General features: G+C 40.3%; 1 protein-coding gene across 1 annotated transcript; it reads left to right on the forward strand.

Annotated features, from left to right (window-relative positions):
* Positions 1–592: 592 nt before the first annotated feature.
* PCOLCE2 (procollagen C-endopeptidase enhancer 2) lies at positions 593–21,168 on the forward strand. Its single transcript, XM_054175586.1, has 9 exons — positions 593–778; positions 1,830–1,938; positions 9,217–9,472; positions 10,900–11,024; positions 14,219–14,355; positions 15,422–15,576; positions 17,506–17,589; positions 19,862–20,029; positions 20,634–21,168. The coding sequence occupies exons 1-9, from the start codon at positions 690–692 to the stop codon at positions 20,762–20,764; spliced, it is 1,254 nt and encodes a 417-aa protein (XP_054031561.1). The 5' UTR covers positions 593–689; the 3' UTR covers positions 20,765–21,168.
* The last annotated feature ends 1,810 nt before the right edge of the window (positions 21,169–22,978 follow it).

Here is a 22,978-nt window from a genome sequence, read left to right on the forward strand (position 1 = left end):
CCCAAATCCTACAAACACACAAGTATTGAGCTTGTTACTGTGAGCTCTGCCACAGCCCTTTTAAAGAGTATCTTTCACAGGCAGAATGAAAAGGCTACTAAAATGGGTCAAGAGTACCAACTGGTAAACAAAATCAAGCAGTTCAAGTTTACCTTAGAATTTAAATAAAGATGAAATTTTCAAGTAGCATTACTGTTTGTCAAGCATCGGCGAAGCTGTACACGATTGCACAAATGGTGACACTGAGTTCTTTCATGGTCAGGACAAACACTCCCGCTGTGCCACCTGAGGACAGAGCGCGGGGTGCTGCGAGCAGCTGCGGGGTTCGCGGCGCTGCCGCTGACAGGAGGGCGCTGCGCGCTCCGCCAGTCCCTAAGTGCGCAAAATGCGCGGCGCCCGGGGTGTCCGTGGAGGTTGCCGCACCGCTGGGACATACCGGGGCAGGGCTGGGCATACCCGAGGCAGGGCCCCCGAGGCAAGGAGAAGCCGCCAGCGCCAGCGGCTCCGCGACCGCACAGCGCCGCGCCCCACAGAGGGAGGGAAAAAGGGCGGCCCGACCCTGCCCTGCCCCTGGGGCGGAGGGTCGCGGGAGCCTCTGCCTCCTCCTCCGGCGCCGCAGCACACAGGAGCAGGCGGCAGCCGGAGGAGTGGTTCCGCGGACCCAGCCCTGCTGCCGTCGTCGCCCAGAGATGCCGCCCGCTGCCCCGCGGTGCCCACTGCTGCCGCTGCTACTACTGCTGCTGCTGGCGGCGGCGCGCCCCGCGGCCCCTCCGCACAGGTACCGCGCCTTCCCCGCGCAGCGCTGCGCTGCCGCCTCTCCTTCCTTTCTCCCTCCCTTCTCTCCTCAAGAGCGGTACCGTCCTCACCTCCAAACACCCACACTGCCTCCAGGCAAAACCCACGTCTTTTGTATTGCCCCTGATCACATCAAAGAGGAGCTCAGACGGGGGCTTTTAACACGGATACAGGGCACTGTGAGAGCAGTCCCTGGTTATCATGTGACTTAATACAACATTATCATATGATGTACCATACTATAAGTAATATATAATATGGTATAATACATATGATATGTTATAATATAATATAATATAATATAATATAATATAATATAATATAATATAATATAATATAATATAATATAATATTCCCAATACCTAAAGCTCAGCAGGGCATTTGCTCACCTTCCTGTTGTCAGCAGTCGTGCTGTGGGGCTTTCACATGGGGTTTTCAGGGCTTCCTGCATGTGCCCACAGGATAGCCCAGGGTGGGTGTAGCAAGGAGCTGCTAACCTTTTATAGCACTAAAGGTTCACACCTGAAAACTCAGGCTGTACAATTTGTGACCAGGCCAGGGCAGCAGAACTCGTGCTCATGGTGGATGGCATTCGTGTGTTTTAGAAAACTTTCAAAGCAGTTTTCTTGATTAAAATGCCTAAATTCAGAAGGAGAAATAGAATAGGACTCAATTAGAAGTTATTTTTATTAGTGTACTCAGTACAATTACATATACTAGAAAAAGTTACTACTAATGACTTAATAGGCTTTTGTTTTATTATTATAATGGCAATTTGCAATGATGTTTCAAGACAGAATGATAACAGTATGTGTGAACCCAGAGTTAACAGTTAATTTTCTCTATACCTAAGCTGGCCTGTTAAATTGCACATTCTTTCAATAGTGAAATAATGTAAATATGTTTAAAGTTAGCAATGTTTAAGTATTTAAGATATATTTTAAGTATAAGACAGGCTGTGCCTTTTTACTGTTGCGGAAAGGATAAATGAAATACCTTGTACAACTAAGCACTACTTTTCCTGTTATTCTCAGGCCTACATTTGCATGTGGAGGAGTTGTATCTGGAGAGTCAGGGTTTATTGGGAGTGAAGGATTTCCTGGAGTCTACCCTCCAAACAGCAAATGTACTTGGAAAATCACAGTAAGAATTTTTAATGTAACAAAATTAGTGCTGAAAACAATGAAGAGCTCGTTGTTGTTAATGCCAGTGTTCTATATGGGATAAAGTGTGTGTCATAACGAACTTGGTAACTCAGAGCAGCTCAGCTTTGTGGGGATTTTAGGGCTGCAGTAATATGATAATAGTGTCTGAAATGGAACTGGCCTTACCTAATGTCAGAGGCAAATTTTCATTGACTTTAGACACGCCTCCAATTGCTGTAAATGAATTCACTTGCAAGTAAACATCTACCCTTCCAGTCACTGCAGAAAGCTGTAGTCAAATCAAATGGATTAAGTAAAGCTTTGGGGGTTTAGATAATGAAAAGCAAGTTTCATTGTCAAGAAGACATAGAAAAAGTTTCGAACACAGCCAAAACATTCAGGCAAGGGTGCTTGTAGTGTGCTAATAGCAGTGTTCTGCCATCCAGGACATCTAGAGGATGTCATACAGAAAGCAGTAGGAAAGCATTCTTGCATTTATAAACGACCATGCACATGGTACAATTGATACTTTAATGTTGAAATAAGACTGTAGGGCAGAGACATCGTATTCATGGACAGCAAATGCCATTAAACAGCTAGGACTCTGGTGCTGGATGTGTCCTTATTCAGACTCACAGAAAGACCTTTGAATGAATTGCTACTTTTCCTGACATCTGCACAAGTTAAGCCCTCCAAAATTCGCACCAAATTTCCTCTCCATTTTTTGAGGCATAGTTCATTAAGACCTCCTGTGGCATTCAGGCCTAGAATATGGGCTTTACAGGGATAAAAAAAAACAAACCCAAACCAAACCAAACCAAAAAAACCAACAACACCCAAACAACAACAACAACAAAAACCCAACATAAAATAAACCATTTGTGTGTGTGTAACAGAATCACTAAACACAACTTCAGTTCAAAGACTGCATTACAGCCTAGCTGCTGGCAGTAGAATAGGTTGTCACAGGAGAAATGTCTGCTTGCTGCTATAGAGATGCTGACAAAGTGGGAGACATTGATCTGTTTACAGTGTTTGGTTAAAATGACTCTGTACCAAATAAGTGATGCAATTTTAATTGTTGTCTTTGAAGGATACCTGTGAAGCTGCAACAGTTGCTTTCTGCACCTTTATGTTGCATTATCATGAGGGCCAAGTTGGAGGTTACCTTTAATCTAGGATTGATTTTATCCAGAAGAGTATTAAGTGAAATACAGTGTATACTCATAAACTGGCTTCTCACTATTGAGGGGCTCAGATTACAGCAATGAACTTTGCCTACCTTACACTGTGAAGAGCAAGTGGATATTGCACATGGAATCATACACACATGCATGAAATAAAAGGAAAAAAAAACCCTCCAGTTAGTTTAGCAATATAACTCAGTATTAGATCTTCAAAAATTCAAAATTGAAGCTGGAGGGAAATAATAATTTTGATTATAACAGCATAAAGCTTTTTACAATTAAAAAATTTGGGTTCCAAATGGAGGCAGCACTGAAACATGCCATGGATCTGCCCTTTGTTATTTCTTGGGAGTAGAGGGAGCAAAGAAGTATTGATTGTATTTTAGAAGTCCATACAGTCTGGTTTCATGGCACACCTCATGTGGCTGCTGCCAACCAGATGAGAACATTCAGGTTAGCCTGGACATTGTGAGGAGCATTACCACAGAGCTGTGGCAGAGCTGCATCTGCAACCCAGCTTTATTTATTAACCATGGGAGGAACTTGTTGGCTTCTTGTCTTTTATGATGATCCTGACATCCCCACTTTTTTGTTGTGCTGCCATTTACTCCTGCTCTTCAACTGCCACATACCTATTCTCTGTAGTTTGTCCAAAGCCAGAGGACTGCACCTCTGTAGTAGTCCAGGCTTTCTTGTGCCTGCGCCTTATTAAACCCTCATTAGACAATATTCATCACTAAGCCAAGCTGATTTTTCCCCCCATCGACTGTGGAGAATATCCTGTCTTCTGGATGTGGAGGAAAGACATAAAGAAGGCAAGCACTACAAAACTTGAGAGACTAAGCCTACACACTCTTTAAAAAGAGGAGGATTTATCAGACAGAGGGGAAAGTGGTATACCAAAGGGTCTGGTTAGCCTTCATTTAAACAACAAAATCCTTTCACCAGGTACCGCTGAGCCTCCGAGCAGCTTATAGTAGCACCCAAGTAAGAAAGCTAGTTACAGTACTGTAAGGAAATACATTAAAGTTACTGTTAGGCTTCCTCATTTAGCATCTGATCTTAGAAGACAGCTAAGACCTTTTGCCTGTCCATTTTAACCAAGGGCTGTGAACACCTTCCTGAAAACTCTCTGCTAATGCAGCATCTGACAAGTCTGTAAGAATGAAAGAGATGTTGGTTCACTTTGTGTTTGGGTCACAAGAAGCATGAAGCTGTTGTTCTGTCAACGACAGGATTTCATAATCTATAGAAGAAATCCACAGAAAGGCAGAGTGACAACTAATTCATTCTTTAAAAGAATATAGGCTTAGAAAATGTTCTGGGTAATACAGATAAAGCAATGTAACATTCAGGTATCAGGTGAAATCTTTCCAACTCGTTTGCTAAAGCTAGAAGAGTCTCTCTAACTCAATTATGGTTCTGTTATTTCAAGAGACTGGGACTTATTCAGCTGGCTAAAGAAAATAGCTTCTCTATTCTAAAAGCTCTAAGAAGTGTTCAGCACATGCTTGCAGTTACATTACAACCTTGGCAGACTACCCAGCAGCTTTTAGCTGGCTTTGCTAAGAAGTAATTTGTACAGCCATTTCCTTTCCTATAGTAATGTATATAGCTCTATCTAAAATATGCCATATACACTTAATACTCTCTAATCCTTTTTGGCCATCACCTCACACAAATGTGTCACATAGTCTAAGAATCTGGACTGCTGTCCTGTGTTTTTCTGGCAGACTGTGTAGGTCCCATAAAATTCTTAACAACTTTATGTGCAGTAATAATACTGAAGACTGTCAGTGTTATATAAGGTTATGTTTTTATAGGTTCAGGAGTTGTGTTGCAGCAGGTTTGCTGACAATAAACAAGATTGGAAAAAAAAGTTACTTGCTTGCTGGGGATCTGCCTTGTGGGAGTGAAATATTTTACATAATCTCCATGTTTTAAGCATTCATTTTCCCATGTAATTGTGAAACTGCCTTTCCAGTAGAGAACAGATCTCTATGCATGGTTGTATTGCCATAAAAGAAACAGCTAATGCCTTTGCCAGGGAGAGCAAGCTAGTGTGTTTTTGTTTTGGGGGGGTTTTTTCACCTTTGTTTTGTGGCTGGAGAGGATGGAGCTAGGGAGCAAGAGACTAGGCATGAACGGTGGCTCTTCTGAGGATGTAATTACAAATAATTTTGGTGTTCACTCTTAGTAGAAAGAAATAGTATGTTTGGTGTGCAGGTAGCTGATGTGTTTTTCAAGTCTACCTAGGACTCCTATGGCAAGACATAAAATCAGCATTTTAGTATTAAACATATACCCAAACACATTAAGTCCACATATGATACAGGTTTACAAACGAGGCAAAATATTTTCTCAGAAAGTTGTTATTTAAGGGGTTTTCCTCATCAAAACACAATTTTGAAAAGCATGACAGTTTAGGAATCCTCCCCAGAAACTAAGAAACACAACAATGAAGTTAGAGAGAGCTACTTTCCTTTAGCCTTCAATAGGAGTAAGGCATCCTTCACATCGGTTTAGCATCATGTATGATTCTAAAGTTCATCGAGTTTGAATAAGAAAGGAAGCCGAGGACAAGCGTGGGTCAGTCATCCTCTGTGTGACAAGGAGAGGCAGAAGCTGAAGTGCCTCTGTTATTGAAAGATACCAGATGGATGGGTTAAACTGAAAAATAAGGCACACCCTCCCTCTTTTTTTTTTTACTTAAGAGCTACAATTCCTTCTGATTGCTCCTCTGAGGCACCCAACCACCCTACTGCATCAGGCTCAAACGTGGTTCAAAGTAAACAATACTGAGTCATGCTGGCCTTTGCTTTCTCCCCTGTGTTTCTCATGAAGCAATATTTTAAATGTCCTAGGATAAACATTGTCAGATTTTGGCACATTAGTTTTCAACATTTAAAAAAGGGAACCAGTGGGAATGAAAGCAAAGTGTGGTTGTACAAAGACGCCTGTATTTAGGGTGGGACTCCTTGGCAGTAGCCTCAAAATGGAGTGGCTGCTGCCAGAATAGGGAACCACCATCCTGTGCACTCTTGAATGTCATCTTGACAGACCACAAACTCTTAATTGATTTAACATGCTGCAACAAATTTGTTACTTTTGTGAGTGATGACAAATATTACTTTGTGAGTGATGACAAATACTACTTCAGTAAGCAGTGACATCATTTTATAATGGCAATATGTAGTGACTGTGCTTAAAGAGCCCCAGTTCACACATTTCTGTAAATGTCTTATCTCCCCAAACTCAGCTACATGTGAGCAAGGATCATTCAGATAACTAAAATCTGTATTAGGCTCCTTGTTAAACATTCATGACCATGTGGCTAAATTGTTCCCACACATTTTCTTATAAACTGTCATGAAACGTAACACAGAAACTCTGTATGTCTATGGGGAACAGTTTTGATCATGATTATGTAGACTGAACCAATAGAAGCTGAAAGCTATAATGAAATAGATTTCTTAAAATCATAGCATTATTTGAGGTGGAAGAGGCCTTAAAGATCATCTAGCTCCAGCCTCTCTGCCATGGGCAGGCACACCTTGCACTAGATCAGGTTGCTCAAAGCCCCATCCAACCTAGCCACGAACACTTCTAGGGAGGGGGCATCCATAACTTCTTCAGGCAACCTGTTCCAGTGTCTTACCACCCTCACAGTAAAGAGCTTCTTCCTTACATCTAAATCTGTGCTCTTTCAGTGTGAAACCATTACACATCATCCCATCACTGCATTCTGTGATTAAAAAAGTCCCTATGTACCTTTTCCCCCTTTAAGTTCTAGAAGACCACTATAATGTCTCCTGGAGCCATAGAATCAAAATCATAGAATGGTTTGGGTTGGAAGGGACCTCTAAAGGTCATCCAGTCTAAACCCCTCTGCACTCAGCAGGGACATCCTCAACTAGATCAGGTTGCCCAGAGCCCTGTCAAGCCTCACCTTGAATATCTCCAGGGATTGGGCCCCAACCACCTCCCTGGGCAACCTGTTACAGTGCTCCACCATCTCCACAGTAACAGGTTCTTTAGCACCTGTTCATAACATGCAATCTAAATCTGCTCTTTTCTAGTTTGAAGGCATTGCCCTTCATCCTGTCACTACAGGCCTTTGTAAATAGAATCTATACCTGACAAGGCATTCTAACTGTTGAAATTCACAGCATTAAAGCACTTGAAAATTTTATATAAGGAACAGTTTAGTTGTAGTTTATCTCAAAGTAATGTTTTAAAATGAGTCACTGTTAAGGAAGGGGGAAAAAAACCAAACTCTCAAATGAAATGGCTTAAATATAAACTCACTGCAGATACATTAAGTGAATGTTATATATTTATAGCAGAATATAATAGTGGGGTCTCAGTAAAATAGAACAGCTACAATTATTTTAATAGGTAACCACTCTACCAGGCTATGAATTGAATGCAGATAATTATACTCTGCCTGTCGAGGATTCCTCTATAAAGTACCGTGTCCCTTTTCTGTGTCCTGTTACACAGCACTGAGTGCTTTGTTAGAATAGTTTTCACCTCTCAGTATGCTGCTAATTGTCTCCAAAGCCTGCAACTCTAGCCTAGTAAATGCTCTCCTTCTTCTAAACTATTACACTCTTTATATTTATGTATTTCTCGCCACTCTTGCCCCTTTCACAACATCCACAGATGCAGACATGTAAGATTTCTCCTGTCTTATATTTCCTCAGAAATGTTTCAGGAAACAAAACTTGGTGGTGGTGGTGGTGGTGTTTTTTGGTATTGAGGACATCCACTAACGGTTCTTTTGAACTCTCTGTTTATAGTTTTGCACATTCTTTCCAAATAGAATTCTTTCACTACAATCTTCAAGCCAAATGTACCCACTCCAATAATTAGACATTGGGACTGTACAGCATTAGCCATCAAATTTCTGATTTTACTTATAAACATGTGTTTCAGTAAATAACAGTAATTTTAAATAGCCTTCAAACTATGAAACTTTATGACACAAACCAGCAAGATAATAGAGGCCATTTCATTTGCTCAGAATTTTCAATTGCTTGTTCCATATGGGGGCCTGGGAGAACTGATTGACAGCCGGCTGAACATGAGGCAGCAGTGTGCCCAGGTGGCCAAGAAGGCCAATGGCATCCTGGCATGCATCAGGAATAGTGTTGGCAGCAGGAGCAGGGAAGTCATTGTGCCCCTGAACTCAGCACTGGTTAGGCCATACCTTGAGTACTGTGTCCAGTTCTGGGCCCCTCAATTTAAGGACACTGAGGCTCTTGAATGTGTCCAGAGAAGGGCAATGAGGCTGGTGAGAGGCCTCGAGCACAGCCCTATGAGGAGAGGCTGAGGGAGCTGGGGTTGTTTAGCCTGGAGAAGAGGAGGCTCAGGGGAGACCTTATTGCTGTCTACAACTACCTGAAGGGAGGTTGTAGCCAGGAGGGGGTTGGTCTCTTCTCCCAGGCAACCAGCACCAGAACAAGAGGACACAGTCTCAAGCTGCACCAGGGGAAGTTTAGGCTTGAGGTGAGGAGAAAGTTCTCCACAGAGAGAGTTGTTAGCCATTGCAGTGGGCTGCCCTGGGAGGTGGTGGAGTCACCATCCCTGGAGATGTTCAAAAAGGGATTGGCACTTGGTGCCATGGTTTAGTAATCATGAGGTCTTGGATGACAGTTGGACTTGATGATCTTTGAGGTCTTTTCCAGCCTTTTGATTCTATGTTTCTATGATTATTTTTTTTAAACCATAGAAATCTCACCTTCATGATTGGTTACTGTCTGCAGAAAGTAAGAGAACCATGCCAAGCTGAACTGGGCAGTGATGGCATATAATCAACTATGGCAGCCTAGCTAGACGATACTCTGAGTCAGGAAGAAGGTAGTGGCAACAGAGATGGCCAGAGCTTTGCTTTTATGACTTGCCCAATATGATTTTAAACCCCACTCTGCCTGGTGTATAGTTGACAAAGAAATGGCTTACCTGGCGATATGTGGTAGATACGAAAATACTCATGCAAATAGTGGGATTGGATGGGCATGTGGTGCCAGTCACGCTGCAAGATACATCGCTCCATCCCTCCCTCCCTTCTCTCTCTCTCTCTGCAGGTGCCAGAAGGGAAAGTGGTGGTTCTTTCTTTTAGATATTTAGACCTGGAAAGTGACAACCTGTGTCGATATGATTTTGTGGATATATACAACGGCCATGCCAACGGACAACGCATTGGCAGGTTCTGTGGTACTGTGAAACCAGGTGCCCTTATATCCAACAGCAATACAATGTTGGTGCAGATGACTTCAGATGCTAATACTGCTGGAAGTGGATTCATTGCAAAGTTCTCTGCAGCAGAGCCACACGAAAGAGGTAATTAACAATTACATACGTGCTGAACATAAATACAGCTGCCCAACTCCATGGAGGGTCACATGAAAGTTTAAGATGTGAAGCCAGAGAGATTAGGGGTTGCACTATTCAGTGTACTCATTTGCTTAGCAAATAGCCAAGTTTTCATGTTTATCCACCACAGTTAAGCAAAGTAGTAAGGAAGAGGGCTAACTATTGTAAGGACTGCACCTAGTAGCAATATGGCACTGGCTACTCAATGAAATGGCAGATGAAATTAAATATAGATAAATGTTGCAAACAAGGACAAAAGACCCTAACTTCATGTGCAGTGCAGTGTGCTCTGCATTTACTATTACTGCTTATAGATGAGATCTTAGTTTTAAAACAGATAGTTTATGGAAACATAGTTAAGCATCAATCCAGTGTTCAATATGCATCAAAGAAAAAGAAACCTAACAGTTTTTTTTCCTTTGGAAAGGGAATAAAGACCAATCCACAACAAAAATTTATGACACCATAAACCCATAATATATCTACATCTTCAATACCACATGCCCTTCTGATGTTCCCATCTCAGAGTAGGATATAATAAAAAAGGTCAAGAGAAGTGTAGGAGAGGGCTCTAAAGTCATGACCAGTATGGAGAAAGCAAACGGAGACCACAGTCACTGTCTCTTCTAACACAAAAGCCACATGAGTCAGTGGCTGCAAAGGAAAGCAGGGGGTGATTTTCCTCATTGAGCTGTTAAGTGGCAGAGTGCTTTGCCAGAAGACATTGTGGATTGCCAATTTCTACACTGGTTTAAAAACAATTAGAAAAATACATGAAAGAAAATTTTGTTATGTATTAAACATGAAATCATTGCCCTGTGCTTGGAAAGAGCAGGAATTGCAAGAGGTTGTGAGATTACATGGGAGGTGGTATTGCCCTGCTGAGTGGCTGCTTTTCAGGGCTTATGCTATTAGCATGATACCAGACTAGACAGGTAGCTGGGCATATGCAGTGCAGGTGATGAGTAACTTATTAGTCCTTCCAGATACACTGAATGAGTGTGATGTGAAAGAGTTGATTTTGTAAAGAAGGTTAATAACTGCAGTATAAATAAGGTTACATACCTGCTGTAGTGCTGTAATTTGGGACTAGTAGTAGGAGAGATGGAGGAAAAAACCCTCTCCCTTGTGGGCTCTCCACAGGCTACATTTCCATCATGCTGCTCATCAGCCCCAGCACAACTCCCCCATGGCAGGCTGTTTCTCCCAAAGGTGCCATCAGCTGAGCAGTAAAGTTCAGCCACGTCCTGTGGTGGAGCTAGGTCAGAGGTGGCCAAACCTGGCTGAGACCAGCTATGTCTGCCCTGTTGAGGCTCCTGCAATAGAGTGAGTGCATGACATAGTTACCTGAATGCCCATTGCACTCTGGTCATCACGGTGCCCTGTACTTGCAGGGGCTCAGTACTGTGGGGGACGACTGGAAAAGCCATCGGGGTCCTTCCAAACACCCAACTGGCCGGAGCGAGACTACCCAGCAGGAGTCACCTGCTCCTGGCATATCGTTGCCCCAAGAAACCAGGTAAGGCACTACCATTGCCACACCAGCATGATCCAGCTTCCACTGCCTGCTAGGGCTAACACCTCATCAACAGCCTACTCACACAACACATTGCCAGTGTTGCACCAGAATAATGAAAATGCTGTCCAGCTGAAAGGTGAAACTGGGCACATGCAAGGAGAGCAGGCACACCTACACTCCAGCAATGCCCACCTCCCTGTCTTCTATTACCTGGCTTATTCCACTAACTTCTGTGCTTTCTCAACATTAGATGTCCTGTGCATCAATGCAGTCCCCTAAATTAAACTTTTTAAAGAAGCTATGACTTGCAAGGCTTTTGAAACAAAGCATCATGCAAATGAACTTAGGGCAGGTGATCATCTCAGAACCAAAGGTGGTGATAACCAATGTTGGGTTTAAGCCTAACAACATCCCTAGCATTCTTAGTATTTTTTGCAGTTTGCTGTTGAGGTACCCAGGCAAGGATGACTGAATTTATTAAAAGGAGAAATTATTTTATCCTGCTTACAGTACAGGGAGTATATTTGGATGTGTCCTGCACAGGTGTTTTCCATGTATGTTTCATAAAAGTTGTTTTATTTCCTATTGTGAAGGCTCCATCTCCTAACACACTTGCTTCATTAGGCAGATGCCATCAAAGCACGTGCTACCATTTCATGCAGACCTGAAGAGTTGAGACAGCAGACCAAGAGGGCTCTTTTGCCACCGTTTGCCCCTCATGGCAAACACAAGTGTGTTCCCTATGCTGTAGGGCTAATCTCAGTCCTAGCTTCACATTTTCTGGCTGTTGCTGAGCCATCTGCTCTCTATCTTGGCAGGAAGTCTACAGTGATGGAATGTTTTGGTTGCCAAGAATGTTTAATAGGTTACATTTTATAACCACATCCAGCTTTTTTAATTCTACATGTAAAGACAATTTTCCTCTTAATCTTCTGCCCCTGTCCATAAACCTCCAAATAAAACAGCTGCCCCAGATAAATGTATTCTTCAGATCTTTTATACTTTTATACTTTTCCATTTTTACCAAGATATTTTCTCCCTTGAGCTTAGTCTTTCCTGTGCTCCAGTCCACATTCTGTGCTTGCTAGACACAGGTCATTTAACAATCCTATAAACAGGTAGTAGTGATTTTTAACACCTCATCTGTGAACTGCAGATTACTCCACATCTTTCTAAATATCTCTATATAATCCTAAAACCTTTTACTGAGCTTGTAGAGGAGATTTTGAAAAAGGCAAAATAAGCATAAAAATTGGGGCATTATATCCTGTGCCTTTTGAGGCTCCTGTTGCATCAGTCTACATGTTTCTGAATATGTCATTTTGAAGGGCTGCACCAGTGGTTGTCTGCATGCAAATGAGGCAGAATTTTGACAGAGACAAAGTAATTCTTGAAGAAGTACTGAATAAGCATCTCTCTACAAGTGCACATGAAAAGCTGTTCACTTTTCCAGTTGCCAAAGTTTAGGTCCTCTGTTTTCCTTTCTCAAGCATCTGAGCAATAAAACAAGGCACTGTTTTGCTTCTAGCACAGATCAGTAATTACTTCATTTGTTAAAGAAGATGGAGGAGCTTCTCGTGATGATGAAGAGCTTCTATTCTATCATGAAATACTTCTCTGTTAGTGTGAAATGTACTTATGAACAACAGTAAAGTAGCTATTGTGGCCTGCTGTGAAAAAAATACAATTTCTGCTCCCAGTTGCATTACTTCTTTCTGTACCACCTTTCTTGATCAGAAGCGTATTACTCAGATGAGTACTTCCATTTAAAGTGCATTTTTTCATCATGTCTTTTGAAACAGGTCTGTTACTCATCTCTGAAACCAAGTCTCCCTCTGTTACTCATACTTTATGGGAAATACGATGATCTCAATACTGCAGAAGCATATCCAGGCAAAACTAAGACATCAGCTGGTGATAAAGTTATCATTACTATAAACATAGCACAAGATCATTTCTGCTATGCCAGTAAATCAAATAGTGTGTGCAATCTACAGATGAGTCCTTTTTCTTTTTACAGTTTTAAAAGATTTGGTGCCATCTATGTTTCACACAGAGCTTTAAAGAGAACACAATTCAGTGCTGTCATTCAAACCTCATTTGTGCTATTTATGGGAAGGTGATTTAAATACTCATGGGCTACATATGAAGAAGCAGCCTAAATGCATATATCACCATCACTGGAGGTGTTCAGGAGGAGACTTGATAGGGTGCTTGGTTGCATGGTTTAGTTGATTAGGTGGTGTTGGATGATAGGCTGGACACGATGATCTTGAAGGTCTCTTCCAACCTGGTCTGGTCTGGTCTATTCTATTCTATTCCTATCCTATCCTATCCTATTCCTATCCTATCCTATCCTATTCCTATCCTGTATTACATCTGTTTCAATCATGCAGTTATGCTGTGTTTTCCTTCCTTGCTATATGCAACTGACAGAATCATATTGCAGGACTTCAGAGAAGTAAACTTTTTTCTTTTCTTCTTTTCTCTTGTTGATTGCTTTTCTAAGTGGCAAAGTCAAAAAATACAAGTCATACTGAAGGTAATAGCATCGGTACTGGAACTACCAGAGATACATTAGTTGTCACATAGGACTTGTGAAACCCTGACATCGATGGAAATTGTGTATGGAAACGCAATTCCTCTAACTACTTACTTTGTCTTGGTTTTAGTCTTACTATTTACTAGTTTTCTCTCTGTTAATATGCAGACCTTCTCTGCATCAAGTAAACACAGCATTGGCAACCATAGTGATTCAAACCCTGCTCTTAATGAAGCCAGTGACGTGGCTCTTACCAACGTGGCCCTTGCTTTTTCTTTAACACATCTTGAATGATACAATGACAATGAAAGCTCCTTTCTTGTTTAGACTTATTTTAAAAGCAATTTAACACCTAACACCTACTATTCTGTTCTCATTCTGTGATAAAAATTATATCAGCAGTTGCTTGCATATGTTTGAGAACAAAATGTTTCATAGAGTATTAGAGTCATATGTTGAACTATTTTTTTGGAGAGAAAGAATGCAGACCAAAATGCTTCACTCCACAGTTAAATGGATTAAAGACTTCAAGCACTTTATGGAAAGGTAAAAAATCAACTGGTATTTCATCTGAAGTGGTCACTTAGTATAAGAAGTGCTAATAAATTCTGCATATCACCATCTTAATGAGTTATTTACACTTTTCCTGCAGCTGATAGAGTTAAAGTTTGAGAAGTTTGATGTGGAGAGAGACAACTACTGCAGATATGATTATGTGGCAGTGTTTAACGGTGGGGAAATCAATGATGCCAAAAGAATTGGGAAGTACTGTGGAGACAGTCCACCAGCGTAAGTAACCTTCTTGAATTATGAGCTTCACTACCACTGTGTCTCATCTTACTAGGCTTCTGAAATGTTTTTATTATTTCTTAAATTAAATACCACATTTTGTACCTCCAGTTAAGCTCCTAGGCATTTGAAGGCGTGATCTCTGCTCACAAGCTCTGTTAAACTTGCTGGGAAGAAGCATGTCACTTCACAAAAACTACATACACTTTGTATTTTCCTTGCTGAGATTCTTTTGCCCCTGTATTTTTCTTCCTCTTCCCCAAAACTCTGATTTTCCTTGAAAAATTTGTGTTAGTAATTATTAATGAATTGAGATAAGGTCTATGGAAAGCTCAGAAGAAAAGAGAAGTGCTGCTTTGGCTGGTAGTCTAACAGTACTCTTTACATGAAGTTTTATCACACTGTATCTACATCCAGAGGCAGTTAGTGTCACAGAAGGTACTATGCTGTTTGTGAAATGAAAATTAATACAATGAACTATTCTTGTTCATGGCATTTCAGCTCCTAAGATAATAACCACTAGCTCCTCAAGGCCTTGGAAATCATTGACAAGAACTGATCCCACAACCAAACAATAATAACCCCAAGCATTTAATTTTTAGTGGGTTTGGTTTTGTTTTGCCAAAGATTATAGAGTCCAACATTGAATTAATTTTTGCAAGCAATTCCAAATGCATAATATGATGTTCATGAAAGAAAAACAAATTTATAAAAGCCAAACACTTACTTACCCCTGCTACGTGCTGAGGATTTCTTCGGGGTTTTTTTCCCACTGTGTTAATCTAGCCTCTTCCATTCCAAGGAAGTGAAGCCTCCAATGAAGGTACAGGGAAGAATTTAAAGATACTTACAGTGGTATAACCTTCAGGAATCAGAAGTTTAGATGATTTATCAGAATGAGTTTTGTCCTCAAAACAACAGTGTCTGACATGTCAGCAAAGAAATTAGTATTTCGGTATCAGTCTAGGTGCAGATACTGCATTCAAACCAATAATTTAAATATGGGGTTTGTTTGTTTTGGCTTTGACATTCAGAACAATGAAAATATTTTGTTTTCCTATTTCAGGCCTATTCTGTCTGAGAAGAATGAGTTGCTCATTCAGTTTTTGTCTGACTTAAGCTTGACAGCTGATGGTTTTATTGGCCATTATAAATTTAGACCAAAAAAGTTACCCACAACTACAGTTCCGCCTACGACCACAACAGTTCCTCCTACCTCAAGTAAGTTGTACTGGCTTTATTTTATTGCTTAGAAAAATTAATTATTCCAGAACAAGGAGAGGGTTACAGAAAAAATTAATAGAAATCTATTAAAATGACAGGTTTACAGTTTGTTGAGAGGGTGCTTGGTTGCATGGTTTAGTTGATTAGGTGGTGGTGGATGATAGGTTGGGCACGATGATCTTGAAGGTCTCTTCCAACCTGGTCTGGTCTATTCCATTCTATTCCATTCCATTCCATATTGAAGGGATAAATGTCTTCAGCATACAATTTCTATAACCTGAATGGGAGAGATTTAAGATACAGTTACAGGAAAAAAAGACCACAAAAGACTTATGGTATTTTTGCAACACAACCTGATTTGTGCTTAAAATGCAACAAAAGTCAGGACAGTGATAGCCTGTCAACAGGAAAGCAAGAAGCTGTGGTGCTTTAATGCCGATAATGAAAGGTATTTAAAAGAGATTAAAATAAACATTATAAATATGACCTGTAAGTCACCTTGATGGCCTGTAAATCATCTTGGTGTGACTGCTAATTATAAATAATTAAGCTCTTCTCCACTGTAAAACACTTTTTAATGGATTTGTTCATTCACACACTCGGTCTCAACTAATCCAGGCTGCTAGATATCTCACGGTCCATTTGTGTTCAGGGTTTCGCTATTGAGTTTTGCTCTGCGTGCTGTTTATGTCATGCAAAAGTACTTTACTAATTAATTCCTAATCAATTTTTATGACAACATCAGTGTTAGAAAATGTAAAAACCCACAAAGCCATCTGAAGGAGGACAACAAAGAGAAGTAAGTCAAAAGGACCTGGCAGTCATACAGAGAGAATTCCTTTCAATGTCTGGTCAGTTATCTATAGTACAGGGATGAGTATACAATGGGTATGTAGATCTTCTAACAGTCATGAGCATAACACTGAAGACTAAGTAATTTTAAATGCCATTCAGCTGACTCTCATAAACTTGGAAAATTATCAAAAGAATCAATTCATTCAATTAAGAGGAAGAACAGGTACAAATCACTGATTGGAAGTTTAGTCAGAAGCTCTGTTTCAGAAAGTACAGGCTGCAAAATGTTCTGTTCTGAACAAAGTAAAAAAAAACCAACCACAGATTTTTCATAACTAACTTAGTTTTTCTTGGAAATCAGGATTATATAAGGGTTTGAGGGGCTTTAGGCTGTTCTAGCTCTGTGTTTTCAATGATGTCATTGATGAAGCCCAAATAACTGCTTGAGAGGACATGAAAGAGTTAAAATACTGCATCCCACATTATGTGTCCTGACATATTGAGTAGAAGGGGCTGAGTAAAGCACAGAGACCAAGAAGTTACAAAAGACAAAGTGTGTTCAGTTGTTTATAAAGACAGCAATCCATTTAGGATGGAAATGTCAATCCCTAATATTAAATAAATACTTCAAACATCGTGTTGTGTTACTAAATGCTATCCACAAAACTATACAGTCCTACATGTCATTAAGCTATATTAAAAAGCTGAGGAAAGTCAGACATATGAACTCTGGTCCCTTCCATCACATAAAGGCCACCCCCTCTGAAATGTTACTGTAATATAATGTTACGATACTGTAAGTGTACTACAAGGGCTGGATGGCAACAAGCAACAACACTAAGTAAGTTACATTTTTTAGGATCACACTGCAATCAAATGTCGATTTTCCATAACATCCCATTCTATAAGGCCACTGGAACATATGTCTAGCCTGGATACATGAGAAGATGGTTGGAAGTGATGCAAAGAAATGGAATATTGCTCTTGTGGTGTTCATATCCAATATCAGATCTAGATAAAGTATAGATCAGGATTCTTAACCTTTCTTCTGGTTTTGTTTGTTTTTAAACATACTGCTTTGCATTTTTATCAAGTATCTTATTTCAATTTACTTTTTGCTCTTCAAAAAAGTTGTGAAACCTACAGTTGCCCTGTGCCAGCAAAAGTGTAAGAGGAGCGGGACTATGGAAAGCAATTATTGTTCAAGCAACTTTGGTAAGGAAGCAAAGCTTGTTTCTATTTAATTATTCACTTAGCACTGTGGTTTTAGACTCATAGGAATTTTACCTGCTGTAGTTCCAAGTTATCATTACAATGTAGGCTATATTTTTGCACTACCTTATGTGTGTTTTACTCACTATTTCTTGAAGATACTCTGAAATAGGCACTGCACATGTCTGAAACAAATGTGCTTCCTCCACCTGAAGAGCAACTGACAGTGTAAGAGCATCTACTACAGGAAAGTATTGATCCAGTCACTGCTCTGCCTGTAACCAGCCAATACACATATCATGCTGAACCTGCTGACTTCCACAGTTCACTTTATAGACTTCTCTCCTGACTTTGACTCGGATACAGTTAACTTTTTCACAAGAAGCTAGGAAGGGCCACAGCCAAGATAGGAAGCTGAACCAGTTAGTGGATATTCAGCATCACATCATGCCCATAAGACAAGGGGAGGGTCAGTGGGGCAAGGCTGGGTATTTGGAGTAAGCAGGTCCAGTGGGGCAGGATCAGGTGGATGAGTTGAGTACAGCCTTTTATATGACTTGCTTTATTCACTACTTCATTACTATTATTGTTATTATGATTGCTTCATCTCTTTCTGTTTTTCTATTCAGTGCTCCTTATCTCAACCCAAAGGCTTTTGCCTTTTTCTCCCAATTTTCCTTCCCACCCCACCAAGGCAGGCAGGCTGTGGGTGGTGGTATGAGCAACTGTGTAGGGCTCAGTTACTGGCTGTGTCTAAACCATGACAGTCGTCTTTGGGGCCCAGAGGCGTTGAGATAAAAGCAAACCCATCCAAAGCCTATTAGAACTTTGGCATATGCATTTTCTGTATTAGCCACATCATGCTTGTTCACAGTGTTGGCCCATTTATTTGTGTTACATAAGTTCTTATTTACACTATGTGCTCCCTGTGGTGTCTGTGATCTCTGGGAAATGGACCAGGACTATCATGTTGAATTATGGTATGATGATGCCACTAGTCATGAGGCTGAGCAGGTATTTGTATGCAGTGTCATTGTTTATTAGTGATCTCACCCACACTATGGGCAAGACAGGGGAGGATGCTTTCTCAGCTTTTGAGGATTCTGAATATCCTTGGGATGTCCAAGCCAGCATGATCTTGTTGTTATGTCTCCTGAATGTCTCCCAGGTCCTGTTTAGGGTTACACAAACTTTTTCCAAGGGTACCACCCAGAGGTCTGCCCTGAGGCTGGATAGTTCAGAGTGGCAGGTTGTGTGGGAGAGTATGGGCAAGCGCCTAGGGCAGGGGTTCACTCCAGTGTTTTGGAATTTCACCCCTAAACAAGTGCAGTATCCTGATAAACTAGTAAAGCATGGCAGTTCCCACGAAACACAAATCATTGCAATGTGCTGGGGCCTTGCCTGTACCTACTGAGTCTTTCTCAACGCTATTCGGTGCCCTCAAGGGAATGAGAAGATCTCTGGATCTAGAAACAGACCAACAGGCACTATGGCTTCTCAGGCCCACAGTGTTCTTTTGATTGAATCTGACTATTTCTATTTAATTAAAAGCTCTGACTAAAGGCAGATAATGTGCAAATTTACAAATGCCTAACCCAAAATGTGGATTATGCAAACTTGTAAGAAATACACATATTTGATAACTGAATATCTAATTGATCCTAGGATAGAAGAGCTTATTTTTAAAAGGTGACCTGAGGGGAAAAAAGGAATTGTTAATACTGTTTACCATTCCCTTTTGACAAAGATGGTCTACAAATTAATCTAGTCATCCTTGGGGAAAAAAAGCCAGGATATTTATTCTCATACCATGAGGTCTTTGATGGCCTAACCTGTAGTCTAAATGTAGCTGAAATAAGGAAATTTTTATCAGTATCAGGGCTCAAACAGAACAAAACACAGCTTCTGGGGCATTAGCTATTCCCTGCTACTTACTTGAGAATGCCAGAGAGCTGGAAATTCAGCTTTTGGCTAGCATGTTTTCAATTCAATTTCTCCACTGTTTGAAAATTAGTCATTGACAGTAGTATCAAGTTGAATTGAAATGATCTAAACCTAGAACTGGACTTGCAAGAGACAGAAACATCTGTGTGCTGCCACCAATTTTTTTTCAGTAGTGCATTATCGACTGCAGGTGTTACTCATAGTTTTAAGTAACTGTTTCCAGCATGGTTTGTTCCTTTATTATGGATTAGTATATTGCTGAATTTTTATGCTGTCTCAGAGTTTATGTCTAAAAAAATAACAGCAAAATGTCAAATGTCTTTTCTTCTAGTAATAACTGGAACTGTAATCACAGCAGTAACACGGGCTGGCAGTCTGCATGCAACAATATCACTCATCAATGTATATAAGGAAGGAAATTTAGCAATTCAGCAAGCAGGCAAGAATATGAGTGCCAAGATTGTTGTTGTATGTAAGCAGTGTCCTCTCATCAGAAGAGGTAAGTAAACAAAACTAACTGCATTGTGTGCTTATAAAAAGCATTTTTGAAAACTGCTATTTGAAATATGATGACAAAAATCAGTAAAAGTCTAGTAATTGTTTCTATAATCAGCAGCTAATATTATAATAAGATTAAGAAACAACTACTTATCCAGGTTGATATTGCATTTTGCAGTTTTACTTATCATAGAATGGTTTGGGTTGGAAGGGACCTCTAAAGGTTGTCTAGTGCAACCCCCTCTGCAGTAAGCAGCGAAATCCTCAACTAGATCAGGTTGCCCAGAGCCTTGTTGAGCATCACCTTGACATAACTGTACTCTTACATAAAAAACCAAGCATGGCAAAGATGGGTAAGGAACTGTGTACTTTAGGTAGGAATGAAAAAATATTAGAAGGCATTGGTAGTGGAGTGCAATCAAGTATCACAGTATCACTAAGGTTGGAAGAGACCTCAAGGATCATCGGGTCCAACCTGTCACCACAAACCTCATGACTAGACCATGGCACCAAGTGCCACGTAGAGACCATAAAGAGCTATACTTGCCAAAACATGTCCTGTATTTTTGTCTTGTAATATAAGGGTTCTGTGCTCTCTGTTGTAGGTTTGAACTATATCATCATGGGCCAGGTTGAAGAAGATGGCAGAGGCAAAGTCTTTCCCAACAGCTTTGTCATGAGTTTTAAGACCAAGAACTCAAAGATCCTAAATGCCTTGAAAAACAAAACTTGTTAAGACTAAATTCTGTAGCTGCATTCTATCATCTCTCTCCTGAAAAATAATTTTCACTTAATATAAGTCATGAAAATACAACTGACTCTCAACATTAAGACCATGCTCACCCTTTCTTCCTTCCCATCCACCTAATCACACCCTGGCACAAAGTGGTACCCATTACATGTACAAGATGAGAACAGATCCTCCTATGACTTAAAGCTGAAGATTTGCAGCACAGCCTTCTGATGTGAACCATACCAAATTCCAGTTCCTGGGAAGCTGTTAATTTATGATTGTCCACTTGTTTTTTTTTTAAGGAGTTGTGTATGTAAAATAAGAATTCTAAATGCAATATTTATAATAACTCATTTTAACTTAGCTTTTTCTCTGAGGTGGTTTTATTACACGGATTTCTGCGTTATTATCTGTGCTTAATAAAATATTTTCAGATTAAATCATACTCCAACTAGTTATTCATTATGTATAAAGTGGGGCAGGCTAAACCTAGAAACTCTTTTGATCATTTATATGCTTTTGATGGTTTGGGGCTGGCATAGTATGACTGACACTACACTTCCTTACTGATTAAGAGCCTAATTTTCCTTCCATTGAAGTCAGTGAATCTTTGACTTCAATAGGAACTGGATTTACTCTTCAAAGAATGAAGACAACTGTGAAACAGCACCGTGCTTTTCTCTTCTGATGACTTGGTGACTATAATCTAGTTAGTAAATGTCACCAAGGTATTGGGGAGGAGGAATGTAGGCATTTAGTGGTCGTAAAGTAAAATGTAGGGTTGCTTTTTTCTGTTTGCATCCTCTCCTTCAACAATAACAATCTGTTCATATTTAAATCTCTAACTAAAATGTGAGGTGCTAAAGAGACCTCAAAATCAGGAGGTGTCCTTGTATGATTTTTCACCTAGAAATTCCAGACGTTGCAAAAGAAAATTTAAGCAGTTCTGACATGACCTAATAAGTTCATATCTTTCAATCAGCCATAAGCAATAGTATGTAAACCTTATTCTTTATTTGTAATAACCAATGGCAATAAGGAACTCCTAAGTCAATAGGTTTTGCAAGTGCAAGTTTCCTGGGAGACAAGCGCAGCTCGGGCTCCATCCCATGCTGCATGTTGCACAGTGGATTCTCCGATTCTTTGCGCAGTCTGCCATGGCCACGGAGAATCTGCAACCGCAGACCGAGCTATGCAGCAATTCTAGAGTTAGGTCAGAGGATGATGTAACCTCCATCACACTGTTCCATGTCATCTAACCCTTTAAAGAAAAATAAATCCCCAGTGACAAAACTTGTACCTTTTAACCAGCTCATGGTCTCAGGAAGACAAAGTAGATAACACAGGGAAAAAAAGTGCAAACCACCCCAAACTAATTTGGTCGGAATAGAGTGTAATGACACAGCCCAAATTCTAGTTGTTTTCCTCATGAGCCATGCTATTCCTTTCTAAGTATTTAGACTAAGTGTTTGAAATCTAATGATCTAAGTCAGGGGAATATTATTCTATCGTCTGTTGATGATAAAAATCCACCAGCCTTACAAATCTTAAACCACCACACTTATAATCTACACTTAAAATAGGTTTTTGTTAATCAGTAAATAAAAGTAACCGAATGCACATAAATAACTCCAGTAGCCAAGAGAAGATGCTAGCTGCCCCCTCCACCCCCACACTGGGTGACCATGTCATGTTTGATTACCACCATTTGAACTTTGTGACCTACTTTCAGAAAATACTGTAAGAGTTGTTGCACAAGCTGTACTGGCCAACAGTAATAACACAAGCTTCAGTGTGCCACTGAATGGGGTGACTGTTGACTGTTTTTATTTACTTGGAAAATTTCCTAACATAGCCTTCTAATAAAAAAAACAAAACCCAACTTGTGAAAGATCTAACACATAAATGTGCACATTATAAAGGGAATCTCTTCAGAATGTGCAGAGACTTCAGTGTTCAATCAATTTGCATAACAAGTCTAATGCTTACTGCAGCATCCAGACCAGTGTCTTTTCAGAGTATAAAAATACATTTCCACTTTTAAATATATATTAAAAGTAAATAAAAATATTAACAGCAACAGAGTCACAGCTGGACAGGCAAGAAGTAAAGCTCCCAAGCCCTGGAAAAAGGGGAAGATGTAAAGCCTGGGAGGAGAAATGGGCACCTTTCAGTAATAGTAAAGTGCCTACAAGAACGATGAGTACTCTTTTAAAA

The sequence above is a fragment of the Dryobates pubescens genome, chromosome 32 (assembly GCF_014839835.1).
Source record: "Dryobates pubescens isolate bDryPub1 chromosome 32, bDryPub1.pri, whole genome shotgun sequence".
In the NCBI taxonomy this organism is placed as follows: Eukaryota; Metazoa; Chordata; class Aves; order Piciformes; family Picidae; genus Dryobates; species Dryobates pubescens.